The sequence below is a fragment of the Phyllostomus discolor genome, chromosome 6 (assembly GCF_004126475.2).
Source record: "Phyllostomus discolor isolate MPI-MPIP mPhyDis1 chromosome 6, mPhyDis1.pri.v3, whole genome shotgun sequence".
In the NCBI taxonomy this organism is placed as follows: domain Eukaryota; kingdom Metazoa; phylum Chordata; class Mammalia; order Chiroptera; family Phyllostomidae; genus Phyllostomus; species Phyllostomus discolor.
In genome coordinates this window covers 141,370,117-141,387,053 of record NC_040908.2, presented here as the reverse complement: position 1 = coordinate 141,387,053, position 16,937 = coordinate 141,370,117, and the positions used below count along the sequence as shown (strand labels likewise).

Below are 16,937 nucleotides of genomic sequence, written 5' to 3'. Positions count from 1 at the left end.
TACATTCACTTACATATATTAGTCCAAAGGTCCAAAATGTGGGAAGCTTGGATCTTTTGGCAAATGTCTCTAGCAGGAACTAGCATTCTGTATGTTGGTGATATCATAATGACAGCTATTATCCTCCCCGGTGGTAAGAATGACTCCCTCTCGAAGTCTCAAAAGCATCTGATTGGTTGAGATTTGGTCACAAACCTCTCTTGACTGAACCAGAGTCTGGTCCGTAATTGGAGGTGGGCATATGCAAATGAGGAATTACTTATCCAGAAACTTCAAATACAGTGAGGGAAAGGTAATTCTCTCCCTCCCAGATTGGATGACTACTGAGAAGAGGATAATGCTGGGAACCACCTCTTCAGGCAAGGTGGACACTGTCATGCTACAGAGATGAAGGGGAATGAGGGCACTGTAGGGGACGTTGAATTTGAAGGAGAGTTAGAAGGCCATTATGGTTGATGATAGATGAAGTAAAACTGAAGTGTCCCCAGAGAACACACCAAATTAAAGAACACAAAAGGTAAAATGAGATGAGCTCATAAAAGTTAAACTATAAAAGGAACACTTTAGGTTTAATGGGTCAGAGATAGGCAAAATTATGTAAAAGACACAGAATGCTGTTCAGGCCAGTAAGACAGAACTGAACCTGAGTGAAGGCATTACCTTATCTATTGCAAGAATGTGCCATTTGGCAGGGATGTTGGCCAGCAAAAGTGAAGCAGAGAGACACGAGCCAGAGACGGGAGTGCCCTTATGAGACAGTATAAACTTGAGTTTCTCACAGGCAGATGTACCCTGGAAGCAAGCACACTGGTGTCATTAAGTGTACCAATCACCAGAGTTGACTACAGGAAATGCACTTTTTTGCTTACCAAGGTACTTTCAGGTAAATTGGCTTCCCCAGTGGTCTTTCTACAGGGAGAAAATGTACAACAGAAAGAGATTATTCATCAGTTCTATTTCTCTGGCTTATATTTGGTTTATCTATACACATCAACACCCACTTTCATCCCAAATATTGGTTGGCCAAAAAGTTCTTTTGTTTTTTCCGTAAATGGCTCTAGTAGTGCTTAGCTGTCTTTAACTTCATTTGAAACAATTTAGTTAGACTGTATTGTGACAACAGTCATATCAGCATGCATTAAAAAATTAAAATCTAAATTTTTGTGTAGCCACTTTAATATTGAAGATGGAAGTAAGTACACAACATTTTCAGCACATTATGTTTTATGATTTCAAGAAAGCAAAAAAAATAACTGAAAAACAGAAAAAAAAGCAAAAAACAATTTGTGTAGTGTATGGAGAAACTGCTGTGACTGATTAATGTTTCAAAAGTGGATTGTGAAGTTTCATGCTGGAGATTTCTCATTGGACCATGCTCCGTGGTCCGGTAGATCAGTGGAAGTTGATAGTGACCAAATTGAGACATTAATTGAGAACAATCAATATTATACCATGTGGGAGATAGGCAGCTTAATCAAAATATCCAAATCAATAAAGTTATTGGTGAAAATGAAAAGTGTGTCTTTTATTTTACAGAAAAAAGTAAATGGGCCTTTTGGCCTACCTAATATAACCAAATCTGAAAAATTACTAAGGCCAAATTACTAATAAGGTAATTTTTGAGAAACAGGTTGCAATGAAGAGATGGTAACTGAAGCCATACAGCAGGGATTTATTGCATGAAAGATGGTGAAGGCATAAGCAAAAGAATCTGTATGCACAACCCAAGGACCCAGACAACAACGTGGGGACTGACTTAGGGAGGGGAGAGGGTGGGGCTGGGTGGAGGTGGGGAAAGGGAGAAAAAGCAGGAACAACTTCAATAGCATAAAAAAATTTAAAAAGTTATAAAAAGAAAATGTCTTAATAATAACACTTCTTTATACTTGTGTATTGTTTTATAATTTTCAGAACATTTTCACTTCATTATCTCATTTGACTATTTTGTAAAGGAAGCAAAAATTTCCAAACCCACGAAAGTAAGGATATTAGCATGTGATTTACAGGTAAGACATGGCAGAGAGAGTATTTCTTCTACCATTCAGTGTTTTCCTATTGGTCGGCACTTTTTATAATTTCCTCAGCATTCTGCTGATCACCATTGGGTTGTAATGGTGAGTGAGATACTGCTCAGGCCCTCAAAGAGCTGGCGGTGCTACAAAGCTATACACTTACATAATTTATTTTGTATTTAAGCTTTAAGAGGGATCAATTCGGTCATTCACTAATCCATTCTAAGCCCTATAAAACCAACATTTATAAAACATATGAAAACATAAGAAAGAAGATAGTATTATTTAACTCTCCTATAACCCAACATATATATTTTACATACACATCAAAATTGACATCAACTCCATTATTTCCTAATTGTTTTCACTTTTGTTCTTTTCTCATTTTGATCTTTATTTTATTTTCTTCATTTTTTTGGCTTTGGAAGGGTCTTGGCTGCTTACACCTTAAAAGAGGGGCCTGCCACATTGTCACGTCCATCATAGTTTACTGGTCAAAGCAAGTCACAAGGCCATCAGATTCAAGGGGAGGGGAGTAAGTGCCATCTTCTGATGAATGAAGCAGCAAAGAATTTGTAGCTGTCTTTAACTCATTGAAAAATAGATAATTATTTGATTGCTACTTCTTTTCATTAGGCTTTAAACTCTAAAATAGCATGAGTAATATCTATCATTGCTCAGTATTGTCAACACCTATGTCTAGCACTAGTACCAAAAATAAATGACAGTGTCAATGAATGTCAGGAAAAGATTCAGAAAGCAAATACTTGGTTTAAATATTACCTCCTCTCCATCTTGTAATCCTGAAAGGCATTTCTAATAGATCATGGAACTCTTTCTTCTTAAGCTCTGATAAGAACTTAATATTCTGCTTGACACAGTGATATAGGTAGCCTTTACCAGTCAAAGTTGTCATGCATTATATCACCATAAACAGGAGACCCAGACAAGGCTTTGGGGAGTTAGATTGAGCTAGGCTTGGAAAGATACATAAGATTTGGAAAGGCAGGAAAAAGGAGTAAGACCTCTACTAGCCTATATTGTTCCATTGGATGAATTAGAACAAGGTGCCCCTTTTGGCCGATGAATAAAAAAAGAAACAAAGAAACAAACAAAAAAAAGCTCTCTCTCTTTTTTTATGGAGGTTCCCCCTTTGGTTTGTGAGCAGATTACAACTTGTGTGTGAAGAAAAAGAAGTCCTTTTTCTTTTAGGCAGATGCCATTCTGGTACAGGGAATGTGACTTGATCTATTGCTTTGATTGACTGTGCAAACTTCCCAGGAGTAGAAGATGACTTTTGAGAGGGTATTTGGATATGAGTAATTGCAGGGAAACATAAATGAAGGTTATTCTTGAGTTCTTCATTTTCAACTCAAGAGCTCCTTCTTCTTACAAGCAATGGTCTTTCAAATTGAAGATTCATACCTACAATTCTTTATTTTAGGATTGGTTGGTTCTACCCTGAGATCAGCTGAGGTCACAATGAGGGCTAGCAAGCATCCAACAGTGATTATGTTTCCTTCATGTCAAACCACCAAGGGAAAAATGAAAGCACCAATCAACCAGATGTTTTGTCTACATCAAGACAAACTATTAGTTAGACTAAATCAACACTTCTCATCCTCTTTGATTGTCTTGCCAAAGTGTAGGGGAATCCCTAATCAATGGAAAGACCACAACTTGAACATTTGGCTGCTAAAGTCAAGGAGATAAATTTAGCCTGCTGACAGATGCTTTCACTTTTCAACCAGATGTTGGGGCAGTAGAACCACACTGATATATAAAATGTAGGATTTTGCATCAAAATGCCTCAACTTTTTAGTATCTGTATGATCTAATAGGTTAGGCAAACTTTTATAATACAAATCTTCCTAAAATTCTGTTTTCTTCATGCTTTCAATTCAGTAATACACCCATTACCTTTGGGAAGAATCTTGGCCTTATATTCAAGCTACTCAATTGAACTACTATCTCCCTCTTACCCCACTGCTTTAAATTTTACATATTCTAGACTGGGTTTCTCAATGTCAGCACTATTGACATTGTGGGTCAGATACTTCTTTGTCATGGGAGTTTTCCTCTGCACTGTAGGGTGCTTAATAGCATCCCTGGTCCCTACCCCTTTCCTCATTCCACATTCTAACCCCTGATTAATGTGGTTCTTCCTCTCTCATAATCTTTTTTGGCGGGGGAAGTGGAGTGAATAATGTGTTGGTGCCGTTTTTCCTTACTATCAAGATCTGGGAGGGAGATAAGAGGAAAAGAGGTCAAACAGAGAAGGAGAAGGAGAAAAAGCATGGACTCATTGGACTCATTTTGATCCATCATGATACTAGGACAAAGACCACTTACTATATTTCACTTTACGCTTAATGAAATGGTCTAATATATGTCCCAGACCATACACCAAGCTGGGTTCTCTCATTCAGTGCTCATCAAAATCCTATGAAATAAGGACCATTAAATCCATTTCACAGAGAAGAAAACTGAGGTCCAGGAAGTGCTACTCATTTGCCACATATAACCTAGATAACAAAGTGACTGGCCGTGGTTCAGTTCCAGGCAGGCTGTGTCTAAGAGTTCTAACACTGTTTCAAAGTGTATAACGCTCTAGGAGATATTATCCTTGAGGTGGTTCGCTTTGGTTTCATCTTCCTGTTATTAAATGATGGATCACCTGAGAGAAAAAGCCAATCGAAATTTCATTTCTCTGTGTATTTCTATTCCAGGGCTTTCATTTGCCTTTAATGACTTTCTCAGGCCTTCCTCTTGAGAGTGAGACCTTCCAGGGCTGAGCTCAGCCCAAACATGAAACTTTTGGGAAAGAGTTAGGAAAGTCTGTTCAGCTGTTTTTGTAGACGGAGGAAAAAATAGTTATAAAGTACCCTTTCTCCTATTCCCAAACATAACTTACTGTTTGGACTTTCAAGTTAGCATGTTATCAGAACTTGGTGAGAAAGTGCAGATTAGTTGCAAAAGACTGGAATTTGAGACTCTTCCCTCTTTTCCCCTTACAGAGCAGCATAGAGTTGTGTGAAGCAAACTCTCTTCAGACGGTTGGTAAAATTGTGGTGGAATGGGCTGATGGTGCCCTGCACAGTAAGCTGGTCAGCCATGGAAAAATTTGGTTCTCATTTGGGTCTTACTCTATTCATTCTTCCTTTGACCTCTCTCTGACAGACTCTCCTCCAGGCTTGCTAATCAACTGATAAAACTCACCGATGAGTCCTGAGTGTAGCACTCAAGCAGGGCCATTTATTCAACCATTCAAATATTTTTGTTGAATTCCTACATTATTTCATTTATTTACCTGAACAACACTGTGACTGTGTGTTATCATCACCAATTTACATAAAAGGAACCCAAGGTATAGTTAGAATGTATTAACTGCCCTTGGACATTAATATTGTGAGTGTAGAACTGAAATTCAACCCAGAGATTTGCCTATTTGCAAAGCCCATGCTTTTAACCACCATAAATCATTGCTTCCTGGTACTCAAGTGCAGCTGGGAGACCTTGCTTATTGTTTATGTTACAGCGGGAAGAGTTGGAGGAACTGGGGATATTGAGTCTGGACAAAGAAGCTGTCAGGTCTTTGGTTAATGTGGAGTGAAAAAGGGACAAATGGGGGCTGTGGATCCCTGTTGAAGCCACGTGATGAGAGATTTCAGTTCAATGTATAGAAGGGCTTTCTAAGAGTTAGGACCCCCCAACAAATGAATTCACTCCCAAGAGTGAAGAAACAGATCCATAATTCGAGGTGTATAATTGTGACCTGCATAATAACTTGGCAGGGCTGTGATATAATAGGGGAGATTCAGACAGGTGTTGAATAAGTGAATAGAATGAGTTTGGCCTTCCAGGTTGTGATTCTATGATTGTCTCGTCTTAATATCATGAATTTATATGACCCAGAATAAGTTTTTTCACCTGTTTAGACCTTAGATTCTCCACTTTTGAGGTTTATTTCTAGCTCTACTGTTCTCAGACCCTGTAGTTCTCAAAGCCAAACTACAACTAAGGATGTAATTAAAAGTACAGGTTTATTACTATTTTAGCCTTACAGAATTTAACATAATGTTGATATCTTGGGTTTCAAGCTCAGGTTGCCTAACTCAACCCTGGACACTTGAGATTGAAGTCTTCTTTTGCTAATGCTTTCTTGTTTTGTTTTTAGTCAATTAAATCCAAAATTTGCTTTATTTAGCTCCATGCATCACTGAGGAATAACTCTCTCAAAATATCCCTGAAGTCCCAACTTAAAGACTTTCTGATACTTTCAGAACTAGGGTTCCGTTAGAGGATGGGATGGGCCAAATCAGGAGGGAGAGGTAGCCAGAGGTGGGACTGTGGCAAGGCTGGAGATCTGGGAGTGGCAACAGAGAAAGACTAGTATAGCCTTAGGGTGACATTTCAGAAAGGTAGGCAAACAGTTTGCAAGTAACCCTTGTGAAGGGTTGTTGCAAGGATCAGCTGTGGTAAATATGTATGACATACTTAGAATAGTGTGCTGGCCACACAACAAGTAGTATAAAAATATTATCAATGGTTTTATTATTATTAATCTATGAATCTAGTACAGTGATTGCATTTAGTAAATATTTGACAAATATTTGTGGAATGGACAGAAAAATAAATTGACAGCTCTTTGACAAATAGTTTAACAATAATTGAAAAGCAAAGTGGTGGCTGCGCATTTGGGTGATGGTAAGATTTTTCCAGGGGAAATGGGAAAGCCCTGTAAACCCTGACATCCTGTTAATATTATGTTGTTATTTTAACTGTCGGTCCAGATTTTTCACTGCTCTTCTTTTTTTTTTTATGATGAAATGTGGAAATTTGGAGGGTCTATGGAAAATGTGATTATGGGATAAGTATTTACCATCAGTATGGCTTTTGCTAACTTCTAAGTCTGAATGAGTTTTTGTTTGAGCCAAACAGTTAGAAATTGTTCTATTTCTAAAGTTTCCCAAGTGACCAAAATCCCTCCAATTAGAAAAGAAATACTGCTTATTCATTCCTTATTGTTATTGCTAAATATATGCACATATTTATGTTCACTGGACTAAAGTGTCTGCTTTTCTATTGAAGAGTATGTGCAGTCAAGTCCTTTCCGGGCATGCATAGCAGGGGTTACTGTGCCCTGTCCTGAGCCCTTGTTCAGCTGACCCCAGACCTCCTTCCTTGCAGCCCAGGTTGAGGCTGCATGGGGAGAAACAGGCAAGCTAGAGAATCATCAAACTGCTCCTCACTTTGGGAAGCTGCAGAGCTATATGGCAGTGTCCCCAGGGACCCTCAGTGAAGCCCACTTACCTATGAGCTGAAACTGAGCTTGGATCAGTCCCGTCCACCAGCCCTGGCAGGCTCATGACCAGGAGGCCCTAAAGGACTTCCAGACACTTAGAGACGGCAGATCACACGGTGAGTGGGGTTATATAAAGAGGTTCAGGCTGTCACCCTAATGCTTTCCATGTTGAGATCACCACACATGGGGTCTGGCTTTCAGTCTTACAGGCCTGAGAAACAGACTTTTCCAGGGAACCCAGGACCAAATATTTGGTTAGTACTCAGTAAATATTAGAAATGTATATTCTTATTTACTCTCACTTGGTAGCCCTACTGCCAACTTCTGAGCGTTCTCTTGCTGTAACCACCTAGGCACTGAAATTTCCAAGTTTCTTTCATGCTCAAGGTATAAAGCGAAGGCACTGTTAACACTTGGAAACAAAGGATAAGCATGTTTGCTGACTGTCACTTCCTGCTGCAGCATCCATTCTCTTGGCCCAAATAGGGAGTGATGTTTGCAGTGTAAACACATGCGCAGCATCTTCCCTTAGATGAATGGAAACAAAAGTGTATTTGGTTTCTCAGGAGCTTGTCTAGAATGGGGAAGTCAATACTGGTTTGTAGACATATACAGAATGTCTCAGGCTTTTGAAACCCATCTTGTCATTTCAACCTAAGAACACACCAGATACCCTTTCTTAAAAGAAGGTCTCTGCAGAGATACCCATGGCTAGAAGGTTTGATAATACTGGTAGTTACTTTTGCACAGTATTAGAGTAAGTCCTCTCCATACATTGGTTTATCAAATCTTCACAAGAACCCTGCACACTATGTCATAATTCCTACTGGACAGTGGAGGAAACCGAGGCTCCAAGAGGTTACACAGTTTGCTTAGGTTCTGCAGCCAATAAGTTGCAGAAGCACAATGTGAATCAGAATTCTGCCTCTATTTCTTCTGCTCCTAACAGCAAGAGCAGAGGGAGAGAGAGGGCCAGGCAGGAAACAGGAGAGAAAGAGCTTGGCTAAGGCAAGAGGGAGGGGGAAACCAGGGCAGGACATAACTGACACTTGAAGGGGCGGCAAAAACATACCTCAGAACAAAGTGAACCCACTAGGTTTGCTGCTCTTTATAATTTAACCCATAGTCGAATCATGTGGAAAGTGTTAGTGGTTTGACTCAGTGGGACTGCCAGTGAAACGTAGATTTAGAAAGTTGAAGGAGGCACCCCAATGTTTGCTTCGTCTTGGGATAAGAGCTGGGCAAAGATCAAAGCAAGAGAAGACGTTCAGGAAACACTGCTTTAACTGCATGCAGGAGGAAACTTTTCACAACTGGAAAATGCAAGCCATTACTGCCAACCCCAGAGCACGGAGGCCTTACCTCATTAATCATAACTGTCAGGCTCCTCTCTGTAAACAGCAAGCTGTTGACACACAAAATATCTTCTGTTTCTCATGGAAAAGCAAAAAAGGGAGACGGTGAAATATGCAAGTCATCGAAGTGTTTGTTAGTGTCAAAATAAGATGCTCTGTGACCTTACCGAATACATGGCAATGAAAAATTTTGAAGTCGTTGGAAAGCCTCAGAAGTTTTATATTTAGATAGAGCTCATCTACGTAAAGCTCCTACGAAGAAAAATCAAGAATAAATAGAGATGCACTGATGATGCTAGTGATCATTAATAAAAGGGAGATGTCTAAACTTCAGTGTAATCCCATTGATTTTTGTGTATTAGTCAATCATGTGATACATTCCTGAGATTTAGTGAAAATCTCCACTTTCACAGGTCTGTCCATTCTAGCCCATCAAATAGGGTAGATGGGGCTTGGGCTGGTGGGCTAGACGTGGGGCTTCAAGTCAGAGGGGTTGAGCAGGGTTCATATATTGCCTCATGTGTCAGGAGAGCAACCAAATCTGATTCACGCATATCCAGCTACCTTGGTGGGGGAGCATAAAGCAGTCAGGAATCTGAGAGAGGCACTGCTAACATCAGATCCAAAGGGGCAGGTAGAGAAGAAACAGAGCCGAGTTGGGGCACTGGATCAATGCACAAGGTTGGGAAGAATGATGCATTATTCTGGGACAAAAGCAATAATAGGACACGTTCGTAAGGGTCAAGGTCAGTTCTTGCTTTCTTTCTGCCACCAAACTTCTGCCATCTCTAGTCAGCATGATGGGAGCCTTCCTGCTTCCCCGCTTGCTGCCCCTGTCAGAGTGTGTAAGTCAGATCACATCACTCCTCTCCTGCATCTCCAGTGCACTGAAATTAGAATATTATTCAACTGGAAATTAGATCATTATAATATCCAAATATTATTTCTTAATATCCTAGTATGTGCCCTTCTTAGACGTCCAATGCATCGAAATTAGAATGATACCCACATTTCTCACGATGGTCATCTAGTTCCTATGTTCCCTGGCCCCAGTTCTCTCTGACTTCAAGCTCTTTAATTCCTTCTCTGATATACTGTGCTGTGGTCATATTGGCTTCCACTCCCCCCTTCAATAAGCATAAAAACTTGCTTGAAGGATTTTTTCCTCCTATTGTTCTTCTACCAAGAACACTCTCTTCCTCTAATCTTAAGATTCTTGTTATTCTACTCAAGATTTAAGGCTCATTTCAAAGATCCCCTGCTTATTCAGAGAGGTCTTTCTTAACTGTTTTATCTAAAACAGTATACAATGATTGCCTAACATTCTATTATATATATTTTTAGTTTACTTGTCATCTATTCCTCCATTAGAGGAGTCCTAATGAATTCATTAAATTTTCACATTCAAGTGTGACGTCAAGGAGGGCACGGATTTTTTTTTTTTGGCTGCTGTACCCTGAAACAGGGACTGATGATACACAGTAAGCATTCAGTAATTTTTTTTAAAGGAGTGAATATATGAGTGACAGGCAGACTTGCAAGGAAAGTGGTGCCTGGACAAGGAGTCTTTATATCTGGGTCAGTCCTGACTAACTTTTTTAGCTGTGACTGCTGGGCTACTGTCTGCAAGTATTGAATACTACAGACTTTCCTGACAAACTGGAATCTGTAACATGTATTGTGATCATGTGTGCTAATACATGTGAAAGTGCTTGGAAAATATGATATTTAGCAAGAAGCCAGTGGCTCTTGGGCAAAAAGTCAGCCTCATGCATGTAGGTCTAAGACATTTATGCTTTGCCCAATGTAAAGCAGAGAAAGAAGGTTCTTTGAAAGAAATTGGGTTTGAATTTTTCCAATTAAGAAAATTATATAAGGAAAATATTTATTTCACAGGCCATTTATCGAAGATCCTAGAATAGGAAGAGAGTTAAGAAATATATCCGGTTTCCTGCCTTCAGAAAGGAACGGCATTGCTCGTGGTTAAAACAGCAGCATGGGAGTCAGACCGCCTGCCTTTAACTCCATTCCTGTCTGGCTGTGAGACATTGGGTAAGTCACTTAACTGCTTTGGGCCTAAGTTTCCTCATCCAAAAAGTTCAGAGAATATGACACCCATTTGAAATACAATCCTGGGAGGATTATATAAAATAATGTTTGGAAATCATTTTGAGCAGTGCCCGTTGAATAAATATTAGCTATTATTATCTCCATTTTGTAACAAAGTGATGGGATTTTACAACACTGAAGGAACTTTTTCCAAGTTGCACAGCTAATATATGGTGGGGCAAGATCTAGAACCCAGAACTTCTGTCTCTGAAGTGCTGTGGATAGATTTAAGCATTTAAAAAAGACTTAAGCAATTAAGCATATTTAACACCTAAAATAGACATCAGCTCCAAACAAGGTATTATTGTAACAGTTTGTGTAAAGATAAAAATATGTACAAAGATATGGGTGAAAAGTGCTGAAAGAGTGAACACCAGAGTACAAATAGTCTGTGTACGGTGGGGGAGTTTGAGCATATGAACAATTTTATCTTCTTGGTGTTATGCTGTTTACCACGTTATTAGGATTCATTAGGAATGAACTATATAACCAGAAAAAAAAGTTATTTAAAAAGCAAAACAACAACTCCAGCAATGACACTCGCACTTTTAAGAGACATAGCAGTCTCTTAAAGTGCGATTATATCAATCCTTACATCATTTACAATGGTTCACATTTTCCAGACAGTTCTGGTTCAGACTCTTGCTAAGCTCCCATAGAACCTGCCATGTGCTGGTCCCCCACGCTGACACACTAATTCTGTGTTTTGGCATCATTTCCTCACATGCTCATATACTATTTCTATCCCAGGCACCTCATGTGGTGGCACTGTAAAAACGTTTGATGAATGACAGAGCCATTGGGATTCTGACTCAAGAAAAAGTATTTTTGAGGACTATCCCAATTCCGAAATTACTGAGATGATTCACAGAATCTCATTGTCTGTACTAGTGAATTATTGTTACACATTTCTGTATTTCATTCTAAGACTTATGTGTTTTTCTTTTACATTAGAACATTTATAAACCACATTTCACGTTTATGTTTCTTACCCAAGTATTCTTTATCAAGAAGATTTTAATAATCATCCTCTGTAAAGTACCCTAAGGGAATTTGACCATATTACCCTTTAGGTTGATTTCATATGTTTAAGCGGTTTTCATGGACATTTATATTACTTGTTAAAATAGTTTATAATCTAAGTTTCAGGCTTGTCTCAGAAAGTTTGAGCCTGTTTCTTTCACAGAGTTATAAACGAGAGTTTAAAAGGCAGTGAAACTTATGCAAACCCTGGGATAGCCTCTGGGTGCTGCCATCCATGACACACCTGCTTCTGCCGGCTTCCGTGAGCATGGCTTTGGTTGTTGCAGAGGCTAACGTGGCCTGGTGTTCTTTATGGGGACTGGAGATAGACAGATACCTATCTTCAAAGGAGACATTCTTCAAAGTAGACATATGGAAGTCTTCACATGGTCAGATTGGGAGCACAAGGATTAGTGGTGTTAAACTGAATCATACAGGGAAAGCATCAATGAGGAATTTGTAAACAGAGGAGCCACTCAGCGTCTGACTGACAGTAGTCAGATATCTAAACTGCTGCAGGAGGTGGGCTGACTGGCCCACAGGGGACAGCATTTGGAGGGACAGCTGTCAGCCTCAGTGGACCACGACACTTCACATTCTTCTTTTGTTTGATTGTATATCCCATTAGACAATGATTACTTTGAAATGTGACAACATAGCGAAGTATCTAAGACAACACACAGTTTTAACCTTGGGAAAATTACCTAGGGTTTCTGGGCCTAAATTATAAATATAATGATAACAATAATAACAGTAACAACAAGTACTATTTATAGAAGATTTACTCTGCGTCAGGTGCTATGCTAAGCATTTAGCATGTACCTATTCCTTTTATAAAATGCTTCCCTCATACAGTTTATTGTTGGGACTGAGGGAAATAACTGGCAAAGTTCTTAGCAGCGGACCTGACCAATAATATGAGTTTTCAAAGAAGTTAGCTATTTCATTGCTATTACAAATAATAATAATGAATGCATCTTTTTTCAACTAAGAATCCAAGAGGCTTTAAAAAATTTTTGGCTAGATGAAGTTCCAAGGCCTTGTCATATCCCAGAAATACCCGTAACCTAACCCAGGGCCTGACGCATATTAAGTGATTGACAAATATTTATAAAAATAACAAATATTCTAAGTCATATGGATACTTTTGTAAGTAGATTTCTCAGGAAAGAAAGTATGTAGTTTTCATCAGATTCTCAAAATATTGCATGATCTAAGAACTAAAGAACCACTGCTTTGAAAAAGAATTTGTCACCGTGTGAGTGATGAAGTCCTAACAAGAACAACTGGGAAGCAGGGAGGACAGACCCCAGTGGCGCTGGCTCCCCACCCGGGAGGACTTGGAAAAGCCTTGCGGTGCCCGCCTCTGAGTCTGAGTCCGCAGTCCAGGAGGGCTCCCTCTCCCCACCTGGAAATCCCCCCGGCCCTCTGGAGCCATTCACAGAAGACTCTGGGATTACTGGCTGTTCCTCTGCCATGAAAGGATGATTCAATGTCAGATCATTTCATTCTGGTTTTGTAGGAGGCACTGACTCTTAGCACTGGTAGGAACCTTGTCCATGATCTATGCCAGGGTTTTCAAATTTGGACCAGAAGTGTCACCCTTCCCTACCCTGAAATCATGGAAGACATCTCTAATTGGCGACAGCAGTCTTTACATCTGTGTCTTTTAAATCATGCTAAATTAGTACTGTATGTAACCACTAGCAATTGGTTCAAATTAGTATGCGTGAGGAAACAGTTTTCCGTCCATACCACGCATCTCATATCTTTCTGTTACAGCTGGAAAAATCGAGGAGATGACATTTAATACCTCCAAGGACTAGATTTGAGTGCTGTAGAGTGAGAGATATGAAAACTTTGAGACATGAGGGTTGTGACTACAAACTACAATCATTTACGTGCCAAATATCATGTCCTTTGCTTATGCTGTTATTTTTTCCTAATCTTTCCTGTAATAAAGAAGGAAATACTTTCAAATGATGATTTACCTTCTTACCACACAGCAATCTAGAGGCAGCTAAAAGCAGGCTCTGGGTGATGAAATTATAAATGATTAGTTTAAGTATTATTCCGTTATGTTTTTTATTTTAAACAACAACATAGTTATGCAAAGGCTCAGGTCTCAGGCCACTCCTCTCATCTCTCAGCATCTTGAAAAGAGCAGTGTGGGCAAGTCCTATACTTCAATCTAGGACACCTGAACTGTTGCACCTAGCTGAGGATTAGTCCTTCTCTGGGACTCAGTTTCCCCTACTGTAACAGGAAAATATTGGACACTTCACAGGAAATCAAAACTGGATTCTTGTGCATGGAAGAGAAAAAATGGCCCACCGCTGAAGAGTAGATTATGAACATTTATTTATTTTCTTGTGTGTGTGTGTAAAAAGAAAGCAAATTTAAGTGAGGATGAGAACTGACCAGGGAAAGACATGAAATAAAGTGCATTTTCACCTTTTTAAAGCATTAATTAAATACCATAGACCTGGTTTCAAAATTACTAAACATCATCGTAGCTCCTATAACTGTGAATGGGATCCTCCTCCCAGTACATTATGAGGGCACATAAGTTAGAAGTCCTGTCATAAAATTTTCCAGTTGATTCTATGGAAAACTGGAGAAAATTGGAGTTTTTAGGCAGACCAGCAGAGATCAAGTTCTGGCCTGGCCTAGATTTCTGTTTCTTTTGAAGATCGTAAGGGTGGCCCGGGAATGGAGGATTGCCAAACACGTAGCTGTCCCTCTGCCTTTAATATATACTCTAAGTAAAACTGGCTTAAGCCCCATCCTTCTCTTTCCTGTTGTATTGGCCCCTCTTTGCCATATTAAAAACTTACAGATAGAAATTAGAAAATAAGCCAGCATTACACCAGAACATATTTATTGTCTGAATAATAAAACTTGGATAAGGAGTTATTAAAATTCCCCCTATCTGAAGTACAAGTTTCCATAAACAAACAGAAGCAACTCCCCCAAATGAGAAAGAATACATTGGTAAACTAAATCATAGGCCTTTGGGGGCGCTTTGGAACAATCAACCTACTTCTTCCTAGTGGACCATATGTAGCACTGATGACACAGACACCCGATGCGAGACATAGCAAATCAACATATGAACACGAGTGCATAACCACCACAAAGTTGAGACTTCAATGTGGTCATTTTAATTGCCCCACAACCACAGAAAAGCACTTCAGACATCTTCCTGCAAAGGATGATTGGCATATAGTTGCTGGCCAATACTCTTACCAAAAAAAAAATCCTAAAAACAAAACCTTAGAGATCATGGTAATAAATAAGAGAGAAAAGGTGAGGAAGAAACAAGCAACTTCCATCTGCAGGCAAGTGTGCAGATGCAGACGCAGAGCACACCTCAGCCCCCATCCGAGACACAGGCGACCTTGACAGCTTTCAGAGCCCCTAGACTCGGCTGAAAGCGGAAAGGAGCTATGTACGCACACAGCTTTCTGAGTATTTCCGCAAAATCTCCAGGACGGGACAGCTAAGCACTGCATAATTTGTGCCCTTTTAGGTGTGGCTGAAACAGGTGTCTCTGCAGAGTTATCAAGCCTGTAGGAAAGGTGGGAGGCATGGTTTAAAACTTTTCAGGTGGCAAATCAATGGCAGGCACATAAATAAGGTAAAACAAAACCACTCAACTCCCACTTCTTTTAAAGAGGACTTCAGATCATTCTCCAAGTGCAAATCTGGATTAAAAACACTGTAAGTACAAGGGAAATGTCAGCCCTGTCTTCTGTTCCCCAGCCTCCACAGCAGGGTAGATCTGGTACCCTCTGCAGGCAGGGTGCCCAGTCACCTATACTTTAAGATAATCGTTTTTCAGACGACCTAGCCGGGTCCCGTGGCTCCTGATGGTGAGGGCCAGCAGCTCGTATCTGTCCCTGAGCCCCACAGAGATGGCGAGCGTTTCCTTCAGCAAGGACTTGGTGTGGACCAGCATCCCCAAGAAGTCCTCATTGAGTCTGCTCTCCTGCCGGCTGTCCTGTTCCTGGCCCTGCTTGAACTTGCTTTCCAGCTCGGTGAGGGACTTGTCGGAGTTGGAGTAGGCATCCCCGATCTGGTGGGACTCCCGGCGCAGGTACTTTCCGTAGCTCTCTTCCCCGTCCAGGTCATAGGAGATGCTCTTACTGATGCCCTCCAGGACCCGCCCAGCGTCCTCCACCTGGCGGCCCAGCACGGTGAATTGTTCCCGCAGGGTGAGGCTCAGCAGACGGCTGGCCTGGCTCCCCTCCCCCTGGGAGCAACGCCGGTGGTCACTCACCCTGAAGAGCAGCTGGCACTTCTCCGGGTCATCGTTCTCCTCGTAGTCCCCATCGGGCACAAAGTAGTGGTGCAGCGTCCCATTGGACATCTCCGGGTAGAGAGGGCCATCGAAGTAGCCCTGACAGAGGTGGCAGAAGAAACCCATCCAGAGGAACTTCAGAAACACCATCCTGTATGTTCAGGATGGCAGGGGACCCCTGGAGAAGACTTTTCGCCCGTGCACGAGAAAGGGGTCCCCCCTGGGAGTCAGCGCCTCCCTGAGACGGCGGCAGCCTCAGTCCCAACCGGCTTGCTGCACCCTGTCTCCACCTCCCCAGCAGGCTTCATGTGGCTGTGGCACCAGCGCCTGGGTAGCAGGGTTAGCACCGCAGGATGCACCAGGCTCTGAGCTGCTGCGCTATGTGCTGGGAGGCTGGAACTCCGCAGGGATCGCAGGGCTCTGGCAGGACGCTGGCTGTGTCGCCTGAGCTCACTCTCGGAGTTTCCCCTCGCTGCAGGGAGACGGAGCCTGTCGCTGGAGAGAAAGACTGGTTCTTGCTCTCTGGTACTATTTCAACTTCTGGACTGGGTGGGAATGCGGAGCTTTTCCTTTGGCTAATGATATCCTGAGGATCTCTCTGCTCTCAAATTACAGCTGGTTTCGTCACTTGGAAGCCAGGGAACAAGTTTGGAAAGAAACCTCTCATCAGGTCTCTGTTATTAAAGGTACAGGGTCTCTTTTTAAAGATTGGAAGGGAGACCCTAAAAATAAGAATTTGGCTTGAAGGAAAAAGTGGGTACAGGATAGGTAGAATTCCCATAACAACAAGACTGGTTTGCTATGGGAAGGGTGATTACCCTAGAGAAATG

The 16,937-nt window shown here is 41.0% G+C and overlaps 1 protein-coding gene across 1 annotated transcript; it reads right to left on the bottom strand.

Moving 5' to 3' along the window:
• Positions 1-14,668: 14,668 nt before the first annotated feature.
• Positions 14,669-16,695, bottom strand: FIBIN (fin bud initiation factor homolog). Its single transcript, XM_028517515.2, has one exon. The coding sequence runs from the start codon at positions 16,255-16,257 to the stop codon at positions 15,622-15,624; it is 636 nt and encodes a 211-aa protein (XP_028373316.1). The 5' UTR covers positions 16,258-16,695; the 3' UTR covers positions 14,669-15,621.
• Positions 16,696-16,937: the final 242 nt, after the last annotated feature.